The 15,981-nt window shown below is 52.3% G+C and overlaps 1 protein-coding gene across 2 annotated transcripts; it reads left to right on the forward strand.

Moving 5' to 3' along the window:
• The first annotated feature begins 18 nt into the window (after positions 1 to 18).
• Positions 19 to 14,948, forward strand: HMOX2 (heme oxygenase 2). Of its 2 annotated transcripts, none has more exons than XM_034065796.1 (6): positions 19 to 124; positions 4,940 to 5,047; positions 11,764 to 11,881; positions 13,053 to 13,544; positions 14,486 to 14,603; positions 14,684 to 14,948. In XM_034065796.1, the coding sequence occupies exons 2-6, from the start codon at positions 4,980 to 4,982 to the stop codon at positions 14,809 to 14,811; spliced, it is 924 nt and encodes a 307-aa protein (XP_033921687.1). In that variant the 5' UTR covers positions 19 to 124; positions 4,940 to 4,979; the 3' UTR covers positions 14,812 to 14,948. The 2 variants fall into 2 exon arrangements, with proteins under 2 accessions (XP_033921687.1, XP_033921688.1); XM_034065797.1 differs by having other exon boundaries at positions 14,687 to 14,948.
• The last annotated feature ends 1,033 nt before the right edge of the window (positions 14,949 to 15,981 follow it).

A 15,981-nucleotide genomic window follows, 5' to 3' on the forward strand; every position in this document is an offset into this window, starting at 1 on the left:
CTGCGCGGGCGGCTCCTGATTGGCTGCGCCGTCCCCACCGTGGGGGATAAATTGGGGGCGGCCGGGCCGGGTGTTTGTCTCCCGCCGCGGGGCAGAGGGCGGTTGGTGGGGACTGAGGCAGAGGGTGAGTGCGTGCGCGCGCGGCGCGTGTCCATGGCAACGCGTCGGGACCGGCCCCAGACTGAGGTCCTCGGGATTACCCCCAGGTCTCCCCCACCTCCCGCGGTCCCTGCTCCCCTGGGTCGGCCGCCCCTTCCCTTTGCCGGGGTCCTGTAGGCCCGGTACCGGCGGCGCTCGGCCGGGAAACCCGTGTAGGCCGTGTGAGGGCCTCGTCCGTGTGCCTTTTCCCCGAGAGGCCTGGGTGGCCGGTCCCGGGAGCAGCGCCCGGCCCGTGGCTCTGGCCTGGGCCTCAAGCTGTGGCGGCTCCGCTGCTGGCCTGTGCCAGCCGTGTGCTCGTAGGAGCCGCGGGGCTGTGAGCGGCTGTGCAGGGCCAGCGCTTGTCAGGCCTCCCCCATCTCTTCCCTCGGCTGCTGCGGGCCAGCGTCCGCACAGCAGGTGAGGGAGGGTGCCAGAGGGGCTGCCTCGTACCCTGCAGTGGTTCCTGCACACAGCTCCTCCAGGAGGATGTCCGAGTGTTTCAGGGCAGGGGCTGCGCCGCGTTCTGCTGGTTCCCTTGGGGCCCTTGGCTCTTCTCTGTCCCTGGCAGTGTTGAAGGCCAGGTTGGATGGGGCTTGCAGCAACCTGTGCTAGTAGATGTCCCTGCCCGTGGCAGGGGCTGGGAACTCGATGAACTGTAAGGTCCCTTCCAACCTCAGCCATTCTATGGTTCTATAATTCTTGATCCTGTTGAGCTCAAGAAAGAGCTTGAAGGATGAAAGCCAATGAAGCCTATTGGTGTCCCAGCTTTTCCTTTGTTGGGTGACACAGGTATCTTATTCAAGCCTCATAGTGCCCAGCACAGCACTGCTTTACATACATCAGCTCTAAGTGCCTGTGACTGGCCCCACTTGGGGTGTCCCAGGCACAGCTGACTGCATGGTGGATGGGCACGGGAGGTACTGGCTCTCACCAGAGCAAAGGCTTTTCCTGAGTTCACATGTGCCTGTCACACTCCATTCCTAGTCTCCCCAGGTCTAAAGCTGGTTGACTGATGTGCCCCTTGTGCTGTTCTCCCAGGCAACATGAGAAAACAGATTCCGGATGCAGTGCCTGGCACAAGGGCTGATTACCAAAGTGCAGAAGTGGACAAGATCTGTGACCTTACCAGGAGTTTCCCTCCTTGGTCACTTTGTTGAGGTGCTGGACTGTGGCTCTGGGGGGCAGAGGTAGCGATTACGTGGTCACCTGTAAAAGTGCCATAGACTCGAATTATTTCCTACATGTAGGCTATGTCCAGGTGAAGTCTTGAACCTACCTGGGATCAGGCAGTGTAGCAATTATTCTGTGAGGTCCCATTTCCAGCACCAAACTGGTCCCCAGGGGAGGAGGAGAAGGTGTGAAGCTCTCCTAATGTGAGTGCCAGGCTACCTTTGTGAATGCTCTTCAAGCTGCTAGGCCTGGGGTTCTGGGGTTTGTCTCCACTGCAGTGATGCTTGGGTAGGTGCAGCCATGTTCTGCTGCTGCTTGTTTAAACAAGGATACAAGTTCTGCTTGTGGGGAAATAGTCTGAATTTGTAAACTATTTGAACAGGGAACTTGAACTCTGTGCCACCTGGGTGTTTGCAAATTACTGAGCTTCTCCCAAGGGTGCAAAGCAAAGGCAGGGCTTCAGTCGTGCTTCCCTGCCACAGCAGTGTCTACTTTGTTCAAAAGGCACTGGATTGTTGGGATCAAGTGTCTTCCTAACCTGAGAAGAATGGGTGTGCATCTTGGGTATGAAACTTGCCTTGGAAATGTGCCTGGGGCAAACTAACTGCTGGCTTATATGAGACAGGGAAGTTTTCTCAGATGGTTTGAACACTGTTATTGGGAAAGAAATGTTTGGAGTGCTGAGATGTTTTATACTAAGCCTTGTCTCCAATTTCCAGCCCCACTGTTCTGCCTCTTGTAGCTGTTGGATTCCTCCCAGGAGGCTGCTGGTAGGCACTGGGAAGGTATGTGTTTACCCTGAACATCAGCCAGGTCTTAATGAGCAGAGGTCATGAAGCAAATGAAATGACATTCCAGCTTCTGCAGTGGAAGTGGGCAGCTGCTCGAGCCACCTCCTTGGTGAGTGGGACACTGCCTCTTGCAGGGGAGCAAAGACATGAGAAATGAGGGCCCTGAGCAGTGACCATGTTGTGTGCTTTCAGCTACAGTTTCTGAAAAAAAAGGGATATGTAATGAATAGTAAGAGATAGTGATTCTTACTTCCCTTCCTCTGACTTCTCCTGTGATACCCTAGTACTGAAAAGGATAGGGGTTGATTTGTGCTGGATGGTAGTGGGAACAATCTCAGCTTCCATGTAGTCCTGTGTATGTAGTGTCCTCACCTTGGGCCAAAGGGACTGGTGTTGTCACTGTCCTGCCTATTGCTGTAGAGGTGATCATGTCAGATGGAGCATCTGCAAAAGCAGTTGCAGGAGAGACAAGTCTGACTGCACCCAAGTCCTTAAATGACTGCTTGTGTGCTAACCCCTTCTGCCAGCAGCAGACACTGCTGGAACAGTAATTCACTGCTCTGAGTTATGCTTCTACAATGGTAGTTAGAGGTTTGGGTAGAGGCTTCTGAGAGCCCAGCAGATGCCCCATGGCATGGAGAGCAAAGTCCCAGTGCTGGTGAGTGCTGCTAAACATGAGTGTGTTGCAGGACCTGGGTGCAGAGGCTCTGTGAAGTGAGTTAGCAGAAGTGTCTTGTAGAATGATGATCTCTGGAGTCACGCTGTGTATTTCTGGCCATTGGGAGCCTTGAGTCATTGCTGCTGCTGTTCACTAGTCATGTCTGAGGCTTGATCTGGTGGCTTCCTTTGGGTTGGGTGTAATGTCATGCCACCTCTAGGCCTCTTCCTGTGTGCAGGGTGGTGCTGGAGTGCTCTTTGTAGCTCTGCTCTCACCTGCTCCTCTGCCAGTGGCTGCAGGCCTGGCAGCATACAGAGGCAGCACACCCTACCTGTAGGACTCTGCCTCTCTGGAAGTGTAAGGTAAATTGGAACCAGTTTCTCTCGTTTAATTTTGGAATCTGCATTTCTTGAGGAGTGCCTGACTTGAAGCCAGCTGCACGGGAAGCCAGGATGCCATCAGGACTTGTGCAGCTGTGCTGGCAGGAGGCTGGCTGTGCTGTTCCCCTGGGCCGGCGACTGGCTCCTGGCTCAGCCTGGGCAGGTTCTGCCTCTTTGCTTCAGTTTCCCTTCCTCACGGTGGATGTTTGGAGCTGTGGCAAGTTTGCTGACCTGGTGTGGTGCTTGCTGTCCAGCGAGTGATCAAAATGAAAGTAGCGCCCTTGAACCTGGCTTCCTCTACCCTCTGGCTGGGGAGGCTGTGCTGTGTCGTATCCTGTGGTGCAGGGCCCTGGGGATGTGGGGCTGCTTCCCCTGTGACTTCTGTTCCTGCAATGGTGGGCTGGCATCACAAGTTAGTGTACTGTGGTTAGTCCTCCCCTTGGGGAAGGCTCTGTCCCAGTGAGCGAGACCAAGGACTTTGTGATCACAGGGGAAAGCCTCACCCTGGTGATGTGTCCTCCAAACTGGGTGCTCAGACCTAGCTCCCAACACTCCTGGCCGAGTCCTGTGCTGGAGCGTGGAGGGCAGTGGAAGTGGCTGTAGAACAGAGCTTCAGAAACTCAGGGTGAGGAGCCAGAGGGCAATTAATTTATACAGCTGGGGTGCTCCATATGAGGTGGGAGCCAGCAGCTGATGTGCTGGTGCTCGCCCTGTGCTGAGCTTGGTGAACTTGCAGCTGTCTGCCTGGCTCTTCTAGCCCTGAGGGGGCTGACCTCGAGTGGGAGAGCATGAGGTATGGCTCTCTTACAGTGAATGCTTTCTAAGAGCCAGGAAGTAGCTTAGTTCCTTGTTGATCTGGCAAGGCTGCCTGTAAGGTGATGGTGTTGCTCTGCACAAAGCTAATTACAGGTCCATTTTGTAAATGAGGTGGGTGGATTTCTGCTTCAGAGGAAACTGAGCTATATCAGCCAGGTGTCTCACTCCTGCTTCTGGGTAGGTCTTTCGGTGTCCTGCTACCTCCATGGAGAGGTTTTTGTTTGTTTCCTTTTGCAGAAGAGGAGGGACAACTCAGTTACTTCTGGGGTTTGAAGTAAACCCTGCTAGGCAGGAGAGGAGAGTGTGAGTGGTAGCAGGAGCCATCTGCAGCAGCTGTTTTGACTCTTCACATGCAGTACAGCCCAGAAAAGTGAGAGCACTGAAATCTGTCCCTGCTTTGGAAGTTCCTCTGCATCTACTCCATTGCAGGGAAGGTGATTGTCTCCCTGTGAGCTGCATGACTCCTGGCCTAATTCACCACTGCTTTCCTCTAGGGAAAGCTCCTTATCACTGTGAAGATGAAGTTGCTTGTTCTTCGTCATGATTGAAGGAGAGGCGCTTGCCTTTGCTTCTGCCCTGCTCAGAGTCTGGCACTGGATGAAATGTTTGGTAGCACCAGGGGAAAGCAGCTTGCTCACAATTTCAGTGCAGATAGCTGATGTGGAGTCTCTGCTCCTTTTCAGCCAGGAGCCATATTGAAGAGGGAAACCAAATGCAGCGTGCTGTGTTGTAGGTCTCCTCTGAGGCTAACATTTGGTGAGGTGGGTGGTGTTAGTGTTGAGGTTCACTGGGGTAATTGAACTGGGCAATCAAGATTGCTTCCTTGAAAGTGCCTGCTGTGCTGTGGAAATGGCCAGTGGCTGCCCCTCACCACCCAGCCTGCTGGAGCAGCTCAGAGGCTGCTTGCTGTATGGCTCAGCATTTCAAACCTGCCCCTTCATGAAGGCAGCTTCCCTCTATAACCCGTGTCTGGTTTTGCCTTTCAGGTTGTCTAATCTCCAGCATTAACCAGCAATACCAGCTGCAATGGAGAGCGCAGAGAGGGGAGAAGGGGAAATGTTGCACTATGAGGAAACAGAAGATGATAATGTCAGGTGAGTCCTGTCTCACAATGTGGCACAAGCAGTATTGGGTAAGGCAGGAGACCTTCCAGGTCAAGGGGTGATATTTCTGCTCATCTGGAAAGGAGTGGGGGGACTCCAATAGCTGATTAATCAACTATATACGTGCAGTAAATCTGTTTAATCCAAGTGTACCAACAGGGATGGGAAGGAGCAGTGTGGCTAAGGCTGGCAGCAAGCAGTTGGGTTTTTTTTAGTCTCTACTATCACTTGCCCTTCAGAAATGCTTTGACCACTTGGCAGTTGTGTTTGTGCCTTCCTGGGCAAGACGAGCCAGTTTTCCATCGTTTGGTGGGCAGACTCATGGGATGGCAGCTTCTTGGTGTGATAGATGACCGTAGAGGTGAACTATGGTCCAGCAAGTTGCCTCTCCTGCCTCTGCAGAATGCCCACCAGTTTAGGCACGACTATTGTCGTGGAGGTTAGTTTAAACAGCAAATTCACTCACATGCTCTGAAAGTCGAGACTTCAGACTTGAGAAGAGTGAGCAGGGTGCTTCCCAGAATACCTAGGTATTCCATACTGCCTGGCTGCATGCTCTCTGATGGCTCTGGAGTGTCTGTGTCTCTTGCAGCTATCTGTAGCAGACTAGTCAGAAAACCTGATCAGTGTCATTCCCAAAGAGGATGGATCTTAGGCTGTAAACTGTCTGGCACTCTTGGGGAAATCTTGGACCCTAAAATGTCATCTTTTATGTATTTATTATCACAGCATCTTCTGACTTTTGTTGTTCTGGCAGTTCGGAGTCTGCAGAGTCTTACTGAACAAATTGACTCCACACTTCAAAATAAGAAGCCAGATTTCTAAAAGTGTTTATATTTTTGGAGCATGTAATTATTTTTATTTTTTATACCATATATCTTTGAGTTTATTTGATTTATATGACATATAATAAACAATTTGTAAGGTACTAATGGTAAATTATAAGTAATGTCTTATGAGAGGTCGGGGGTGCATTCTAAGCAGCAACACTGTGTCTAGTGGAGAGCAGTAGAGTGTGCCTGTACTACCTGAAAGCCCAGTCAGAGAACTGGAGGGAGAGGAGTTGACATGGGCACCCTGCAGGAAGGAGAGGTGGGAGAGGATGGGCTGTGGGAAGGGTTTGGTCTATGTTGTGGTTTAAACCAAGTCCACACAGCTCGTTCACTCACTCCCCCCTTGCTCCCCTGACTCCCGGAGAGTTAGGAAGGAGAATCCAAAGAATGTAGCCCCCATGGGTTGAGATAAGAACAGTTTAATAGCTAAGGTATAACATATATCACTACTACTACTACTCAGCCCGAAAGTCAAAACACAGCACTGCACCAGGTACCAAGAAGGAGAAAAAATGACTGCTACTGCTGAAACCAGGACAGTCTGTCCTCAGAGGGAGGGCTCCTGGTGGAGGGTAAGGGGTTGGCCACTGATGAAGCTCTCCTCTGTCAGGTCTATAGCAGGTATAGTGTGTGTGGGGACACCTCCTAGCAAAGCCTTCTGCCACATGTGGTGAATTGTTAGGAATTTGGAATAGTTTTCTTCCCTGGCTGTCCCATCACTTTTCCTCACCCGCCTTCTTGTGGAAGAGCTGACTTTGTTATGTGAACAGGATAAGGCTTGTCTTAAGTGGCATTCTAGTAAATGTTGTTATCCTCAGTGTACCGTGTATTTCTCTCTCAAGTACACACTGCATCCCTGAAAAACCTTCAAGTCCTACTTACCAGCTTTAATACAGGAAAATAAGTAAGATCCCTTCCCAGCTTTTTTACTCTCTCTTAGGTATGACTTGCGTTTACAGTCAGAGCTTTTGTAATCAATTATTACATCCTCAGTTACTGCGATGTCACAGTTCAGTGGATGTAAATTACAGTCGTTCAAATAACACTGTGTCATAAAAAACTGTTTAGTATGTTAAGAAAGAAGGGTGAATTTTAGTCACTGAAAGTGTCCCCATCCTCCTGTCTTTGTCATCCTTAAACCTTGCACCAGGGCAGTCTCTGCCTAATGCAGAAAGGTGGCTTAAATACCTCATCTGTGCTGCCAGGGTTTGGAGGTAACAGCTTTGTTGGGGCTTGGCTTTGTGCTTCCTTGTTGCTGCCGTTGACAAACTGAGATGTCTCTTGTAATTCTAAAACTTTCCTCAGATGATGAGAAAAGGATTAAAACTCTTTTACGGCCTTCAAGACCACAAGGACGTTTCTGACATGCACTGCAAATTCCCTGACGGAAATCATTCAATCCCCTGCTTCATTACTCCATAAACAAATGCAGCCTTCCCAAGCTAGCCTCAGTGTTGCCATGTGCCAGTGATGATGTGCTGCCAGCCAGTTCTGTTTGTATACATTCATGTGTTTTCTTGCCGTCCTAATGCAGGCTCATTTGTCTTGGAAAATGCATTGCTTTCATTTTTATTTCCAGTGGGTAGTAACAGCTGTCAGAAATATTTTGATAGTTCTGTTTAACACTTCCAGGGCTGCAGAAGAAGCAAACCAAACCCAACTTTTCAACTAAAGTTATTGATTGCTTTTTAAGCTAAAGCAAGGAGCAGGTACTTTACTGACATTATAAAAAGCTTCTCTTGCCAATATACAGCAAGTGAGCCCTGGGTGAGCTTCGGAACACACTGCTTATAAATTCACTGTGACAGTGAAATGATAAGGGGCACTATGGGTCGTCCTTTGCAGCTACCACCACGTTGATTTGTGTGCTGCCTGAAAACATAGCCTCTGGAGGTTTATTCTGAAAAGCTGTGCTGCAGATGTTTACGTACTTTCTTGCATTTTGCATCTGAAAAGAGAGCTGTTTTCTTACACAGGCACAGTTCCGTGTGTACACGTATTTCCGAACATATTCGCTGTCTTAATGCCATGTCTTGAGTGGGTGTGATCCATCACCATGGTCTCTGCTGTGGCCAAGCCCCATGGAGGGGCTGGTGTAACTACAACGTACAGGAATGGTGTAAAGCTGAGTGATGACTTATGTGTCTTCCTCTTCTACAAGGTTACACTTGGAGTGCCAGCTTTTAGGTATGGAAGGGGTAAATCCAAGAGCAATCCTTGCTGTGCTTCTGCAAGGACACTGGAGCTGCTCTGAAAGTGCCTTTCCAATGTGCCTGTATGGTTTTAGTATCATTCTGGCATAAAATTCCTTTCAGAGGCATTGTGTATATGCTGCTCATTGTGTAATGGAACATGAAGCACATGGGAGAGGTGATGCAGCCTTGAGCAAAACCACGTTTGAGCCGCCGTCCGCCTGAACAGGGGTTCAGAGGTACCAGCAGTGTTTCTCTGCCCAGGTTACTGCCTCTCCAGCTGCCCTGATGCAGTCTTGTAAGCTTAGATGGCTGAGGAATGCTCTCTCCCTGTGGATTTCAGTGATGGCTGAGGGTTTAAGTTTGTGCCTGAGCTCAGCCTGCCTCGACTCTTGGGACCTGCGAGGCTCCAGCAGCCTGGCAGTGCCCCGTCGGGGTCCCCATCTCTTGGCAGTGCACCTACAAAGCTCCAGCGCTCTACTTTGTGTCCTCTGGATGCTTTCTCCTGAGAAAGCGCTGGCTGCTGCCGTGTCTTGTTCATCGAGCTCCTGCCATGAAGGGTCTACACTGCCCCCGAGGTGGGCATTTGCTGTTGGTCTGGCACGGATGAGCCTTCCCAGCACGCAGAGCTGAAGCCTTCCGCAGGGACCCCGAGGGAGACCCTTCGCCTGCGGGGACACCCTCCGGCAGCGCCGGCGCCTCATCGCGCACCGGACACCCGTCCCGGGAGAGCAGACACAGCTTCATGGGCTCCGGCAGCAGGTGACCCACCCGCGGGGGGAGGCCGCGCCGCTGTCTGAGCGCGGCGGGAGCTGCACTTGGTACTCTGCTCTGAATGTGGGGAGAGTTTCCAGCACCGGTCATATCCAGCACCAGAGCATCCACACAGGGGAGCGGCCCTATGAGTGCTCTGACTGCAGGAAGTGCCCCACACTGGAGAGAAGCCCTACAACTGGGCCTAGTGTGGGAAGAGCTTCTCCAGGTAATCACATCTCATCTGGCACCAGTGGGTGCACACCCTGGAGAAATCCTAGGAGTGCAGGCCCTGTGGGAAGAGCTTCAGTGTGAGCTCAAAGCTGATCCAGCACCAGGTAACCCACACCAGGGAGAAGCCCTACAAGTGTGCTGAGTGCGGGAGGAGCTTCTCCAACCACACACAGCTCTCCAACACCAGTGGGTACACACTGGGGAGAAACCCTATGATTGCAGGACCTGTGGGAAGAGCTTCAGATTGAGCATAACCCTGGCACAACACCAACATGTCCACACCGGGGAGAAACGCTACGAGTGTATGGATTGTGGGAAGAGCTTCGACAGGAGCTATACGCTTGTGATGCACCGGCTGATCCACACTGGGGAGAGGCCCTACTCTTGTGCCTACTGTGGGAACAGCTTTCGGCAGAGTGCCCACCTCATCCAGCACCAGCACATCCACACTGTTGTGGGTTCCTACGTCTCTGCACAGTGCGGGAAGAGCTTCAGTGAGAACTCGGCGCTCTTCCGGCACCAGCAGACCCACAGGGGTGGGGAGCCCTAGGTGGGGTGAGTGTGGGGAGCAGTGAGGTCTGATACCCTTTAGGCAAAGCCCGGTGTCTCCCCTCCCACTGACCATTCTGCTTGTGGAGGGTGAAAGCATTTTCTTCCTAGGAGAATGAGCCCTCAGAGATGAGGAAGGGGAGAGGCGGTGGAGGGAGCTGATTGGAGGTTTGGGGCAGGTGGCAGGAGGAAGGTGCCAGAGTCTTTTCAGTGGTGGCCAGCGCCAGGATGAGGAGCAGTGGCCGTGAACTGAAACGCAAGAGGTTTCCCCTCGCCATGAGGAAGAACTTGTTCCGTTGCAGTGTGAGGGCACTGAACAGGCTGCGCAGGGGGATGCGGAGGCTCCTTCCCTGGGCACACCCAAGCTCCGCCTGGACACGTTCGGGTGCCCCTGCCCAGGCAGGGCTGGGACCTGGTGACCCCCGGGCTCGGCTCCCATGGCCGGTGCCGCTCGCAATGAGCCCACGCAATAAACGTTCGTTGAGCGCCGCCGCGTTGCCTTCCCCGACTGCGCCTGCGCGGGCGGCTCCTGATTGGCTGCGCCGTCCCCACCGTGGGGGATAAATTGGGGGTGGCCGGGCCGGGTGTTTGTCTCCCGCCGCGGGGCAGAGGGCGGTTGGTGGGGACTGAGGCAGAGGGTGGGTGCGCGCGCGCGGCGCGTGTCCATGGCAACGCGGCGGGACCGGCCCCAAGCTGAGGTCCTCGGGATTACCCCCAGGTCTCCCCCACCTCCCGCGGTCCCTGCTCCCCTGGGTCGGCCGCCCCTTCCCTTTGCCGGGGTCTTGAGACAGTTCCATGCTGCCTGGGTGCATGCCCACTGATTGGTCTGGAGTGTCTCTGTCTCTTGCAGCTATCTGTAGCAGACTAGTCAGTAAACCTGATCAGTGCGATTTGGTGTGAGTTTAAGTGCATAAATAGCACTTTAGCAAACTCCAGGTAGGTGCAGTGGCTATAGCCTGAAATCATAGATTTTAGTTATTCTTTTTAGTAGCTGACTTGTGGAAACCTGCAAAACCGGTAAAATTCCAGATGAATACATTTTTCAGGGTCTTCTTGCCCTGTTTTTCTGTTCAGCTCTCATCTGCTCTCACATGAGCCTTTCTCCTTCTACAGAGTGACCATGAAGGGTTATCAATAAGGCTTCTGTGCCCTTTAGCCTTCCCTGGTGGTTGCTCTTCATATGCCCAAGGCCTCCTTTTGAGGTGTTGATGCTTCTCATGCATGGATGAGAAGCAAAAGTAAGGTGCATGGCTCAGAGGATGCTTTGCATTTGCTGAGGCATAGAATCATAGAATAGTTAAGGTTGGAAAGGACCTTAAGATCATCTAGTTCCAACCCCCTGTCATGGGCAGGGACACCTCACACTAAAACATATCACTCAAGGCTTCATCCAACCTGGTCTTGAACACTGCCAGGGATGGAGCATTCACAACCTCCCTGGGCAACCCATTCCAGTACCTCACCACCCTAACAGTAAAGAAGTTCTTCCTTATATCCAATCTAAACCTCTGCTGTTTAAGTTTCAAGCCATTACCACTTGTCCTGTCACTACAGTCCCTAGTGAATAGTCCCTCTCCAGCATCCCTATAGCCCCCCCTTCAGATACTAGAAGGCTGCTATGAGGTCTCCACGCAGCCTTCTCTTCTCCAGGCTGAACAGCCCCAACTTTCTCAGCCTGTCTTCATACAGGAGGTGCTCCAGTCCCCTGATCATCCTGGTGGCCCTCCTCTGGACTTGTTCTGACAGTTCCATGTCCTTTTTACGTTGAGGACACCAAAACTGCACACAATACTCCAAGTGAGGTCTCACGAGAGCAGAGCAGAGGGACAGGATCACCTCCTTTGACCTGCTGGTCACGTGTCTTTGATGCAGCCCAGAGTACGGTTGGCTTTCTGGGTGAGTCCCTGGTGGGCTCAGCGCTCCTGGAATGGCACATCTGGTTGGCACATGGGTGCCTTCATCTGTGGAATTCAATTCTGGTTGTTGCCACCCTCCTGGTTCTGTGTTGTTCCAGAAATCCCAAGTTGTACCTTCTCCAGATTGGTGGAGATGGCAGGGAGTGGGGGATCCCTCCAAACACAGCAGGACCAAACTCATTCCTGTGTATGTAAGTGGGATAAAAGGAGCTCTCCCTGTTTGCCTGCAGTCCCACTGACCTTTCAGAGCTGCTGAAGGAGGGGACTAAGGAATCCCATGACCGTGCGGAGAACACCCAGTTTGTCAAAGACTTCCTGAAAGGACGGATCAAGGAGGAGCTCTTCAAGGTGAGTGTTGCTCTGCTCCCATGACAGAGCAGCTCCTTTATGTGTCCAGTGACTGATGCAGACTCAGGCAGGGCCCTGCAGCCCTGTTTGCAGGGGGTGGCAAGGAATACAGTTTCTAGGTAGCATAGTCAAAACTGTAAGAGGGCTCTTGTCCAGGACTTCTGCCTGGTGTATCCTATGGCTGGGGTAAGGGGATGGGCAGCAATCTGGTCCAGCACAAGTTTGGCTAGGTAGAAGTGCTGGGCCTCTGGCCATGCATCTGCTGGCCACAAGGGCAGGTGTGGCTGCAGCGCTTTAGTCCATCTTCTGAAGACTAAGCTGTTTTCTATAGACTTCAGATTGGATTGCTCTATGTTGTGTACAGAAGAGATGGTATTTTGCGTCTGATCCTGAAGATTTTGGCATATAGTCTCCTGTAGCACAAACCAACCTGTTGGTTCCGGTTGTACCTTTTGTCCCTGTGCCTTGCTCTCAAGGTGACAGGAGCCCCCCCCCAGAGCACAACGCTGGCAACACCAGGCTAATTCTTTGTGCTCTGAAGGCATCGTTGTTATGATCACGGCCTGGAGCACCTCCTGTATGAAGACAGGCTGAGAAAGTTGGGGCTGTTCAGCCTGGAGAAGAGAAGGCTGCGTGGAGACCTCATAGCAGCCTTCCAGTATCTGAAGGGGGCCGACAGGGATGCTGGAGAGGGACTATTCACTAGGGACTGTAGTGACAGGACAAGGGGTAATGGCTTGAAACTTAAACAGCAGAGGTTTAGACTAGATATAAGGAAGAAATTCTTTACTGTGAGGGTGGTGAGGTACTGGAATGGGTTGCCCAGGGAGGTTGTGAATGTTCCATGCCTGGCAGTGTTCAAGGCCAGGTTGGATGAAGCCTTGGGTGATATGTTTTAGTGTGAGGTGTCCCTGCCCATGGCAGGGGGTTGGAACTAGATGATCTTACGGTCTTTTCCAACCCTAACTCTTCTATGATTCTATGAATGTAGCTAGCGAAGAACCTCCCATCCTTCAAACGATCTGTGCCTCGCACAGGGTCTCCGGGCTGGTTTTGTGTCAAGCCTGGGAATTTTCTCCTTGTTTACCCCAGGTCTGTGCAGGCAGGGGCAGCCAGAAGGTGTAATATGCTGATGTAGTGAATGGCCTCTCACACTGTGCTTTGTCTGTAGCTGGCCACTGTGGCACTTTACTTCACATACTCTGCTCTGGAAGAGGAAATGGATCGCAATGAGGACAACCCGGTCTTTAGTCCTCTGTACTTCCCCCTAGAGCTTCACCGGAAAGAAGCGTTGATCAAAGACCTGCAATATTTCTATGGAGAAGACTGGAAAGAGAAGATCCAGTGTTCAGAGGCAACTCAGCAGTATGTGGACAGAATCCATCATGTGGGACAGAACCAGCCAGAGCTGCTAGTGGCTCACGCTTACACACGCTATATGGGGGACCTCTCAGGTGGCCAAGTGCTGAAGAAGGTAGCCCAGAGAGCCCTCAAGTTGCCCAGTACCGAGGAAGGGATCCAGTTCTATGTGTTTGGTAACATCTCTAATGCGCAGCAGTTCAAGCAGCTCTACAGGGCAAGGATGAACGCTTTGGACTTGGACAAGAACACCAAGGAAAGGATTGTGGAAGAAGCCAACCGAGCCTTCAGATTTAACATGCAGGTATGAAATCCCTTGAGCGCCTCTGTGTGTGGGTGCTGCTGGTTTTGAGTCTGGACTAACTCTTGGGTCCAGATTGATTGAGTCAGCCTGCTCACCCAGGCAGTGGTTTGGGTCTGAAGCCACCAGAGCCCCTCCTTTCCTGGGGGCTAGTTTAAATAGCTCTTCTGCTAGCTTCTGGAGACATGGCTGGTGTTGGGCAGGAATTCCTCCCATGCTCCAACATCACTGCTGAGCCTTTTATTAGGGCAAAATTGAGATGACTTCACTGCAAGATTTCCTATGGGCTGTTGGCTCTGAAATGGAGGGAGAGTTTGAGCTTGTTATGTACACTGGTTACAATTAATCTCCTGTCTCAAGTCTTGACACACTGCCCAGTGGACAGAAATGTCTGTAGCCTCTTGTCCTCTTCATAGTATTTGCCTTTCATAAACCCTGAATGAGATGCCACTTGCTCCAGGAGGATGAATATAGTCTTAGCTACTGGATAGAAGCTTTCACCTGTGCCTGTAGCAGGTCACTGTGGTCTAAGCTGGCCAGAAGTGTAGCTCCTTTGTCAGGATTTTTAGGGAAGCCCCTTGCAGCAGAGCTGGAGGGGCTGCCTGAACCCTGCATGACCAGAAGCAGTGCTCCCAGGGAGGGTCTGCATTGCCTGTACTCCCACCCGCAGCAGGTTGGGCAGTGAGCAGTGGGGCCATGCTGCATCCATCTTGCTCCTGGGTCTGCCCTGATGTTCTTGAAGGGGCTGTGCCCTCTTAAGAGCTGTAGCACGTGCCAGGTGTCACCACATGACTGCCCGCAAGACACTCTGAAGTGAAAAGCATGTGCTGCCTCTGGGGGAAGGAGGCAGGAGAGGCTCTTGCCTCTTCTCCAGGTTATTCCAGGGACTGGGTGAAAGCCGCCTGCCCCTGCCTACTTCATGTACATGCTGTGACCAATTGCAGGTGTTTGATGAACTGGACAAGATTGGCAAGTCACTGGCAGAAGCCCAAGATGGAGGCCTTCGAGTCCATGATGGAAAAGGAGACCTGCGCAAATGCCCTTACTATGCAGACAAGCTCGGTAGGTTGTGGTCGATAACACAGCTGCCACGTGCGTGTGGCATGAGACCTGCAGCACTAATGGCATGTTCTGTGTTCCAGCAGGTAATGCAGGATCCAGCTGTCCCTACCATGGTGCAGTGGCCCTGGCAAAGCAGCCCCTGGTGCAGCTGATGCTGGCCACCTGCATCGCGGTGCTGGCAGGAGCTGCAGCCTGGTACATATTGTGATGGGAGCAGTGGCCTGTGGATCCAGTTGTGGGAAGGGGAGAGACACGCCATGTCCTTTTCCGGCTGTTCCCTTGCCACTGCTGTTGGCTGCATGGTGGAAGTAAGGAAATAAACAGGAATCTTGTGGGACTGTTAAAGACTCTTTGCACACCGATAATGCAAGCACTGTAATGTAATGTCTTAGCTGACTAGTGTACAGGACTGATGGTGTGAGGATTCCCCTGCAGCGCCTCCCTGCCCAAGCTGGGGCAGCTTTTAAGGCTGGAGCTGTCTTGTGCTGTACTGGCAAAGGCTTCACTCACTTGGTTTTCCATCTCCTTCCTGGGAGCAGCTGCTGGATGGAGTTTCCTGCTGTGGGCTGCAACCTTTGTCAGCCTTCTCAGTGGAGAGCACTCGGGTGTCTACCCTAAGGGAAACTGAAGTGTTGATTGTGTGCTATTAGCTCAAATGCCTATTTGGTTTTATCACAGGGATCTAGTTAACTGGAGTTAACTGTTCAGGGAGGAAGGTCCATGGGGGGCAGGACCACTGGGGATGGGGGTGAGGGATGTCTGTTGTGCTGCAGTGGAGTTGGGTTGTTTTTTTCCTGAAGCCTTGACTGGAATAAAAAGGTGCAATGCTGTAGCTGGGATAAAGCCAAAGCCCATCCCTGGGCCAATGAGTGACCACCATGAGGTGCAGGGCTGGGGTGGGATATGGAAGGCTGGGGGAGAGGTCAATGGGACAAGTAGAGTAGGGGCAGCCTCTGGTGCTGTTGTACTCTTTTCTGACTCCTGTAGGGCTTCTGCCCTTACACCTGGCTCCATCCCTGCTGCCTCTCCTGGAAGAAAGGGAACCCCCAGCTCTGCTGAGGACAAGAACCGGGGCAGAAAGGCCCCTAGGCTGGGTGAGGGGATGCTCTTCTGCCTTCCTCCATCCCAATCTCAGGGGCTTTTCTCCTTTTCAGCTGAGTGTTTGGGCATAAGTAGAGGGCAGAGCTGGAGTGACCCCAACTGCAGCTGACAGTTGTGACCTCAGAGCCTCTGCCACTGGGACTGTTCTTCCTCTAGGGCTTGTTACTGCTGTGCCCAGCCATGCCGTGTCATGCCATGCCATCCCTCCTCATCCTCAGCTTCCCTCGGGAACAGATCTGCTGTGGATTTGGAGCATGGGAGAAGAAAGATGCACAGG

This window comes from Melopsittacus undulatus, chromosome 8 (genome assembly GCF_012275295.1).
Source record: "Melopsittacus undulatus isolate bMelUnd1 chromosome 8, bMelUnd1.mat.Z, whole genome shotgun sequence".
In the NCBI taxonomy this organism is placed as follows: Eukaryota; Metazoa; Chordata; class Aves; order Psittaciformes; family Psittaculidae; genus Melopsittacus; species Melopsittacus undulatus.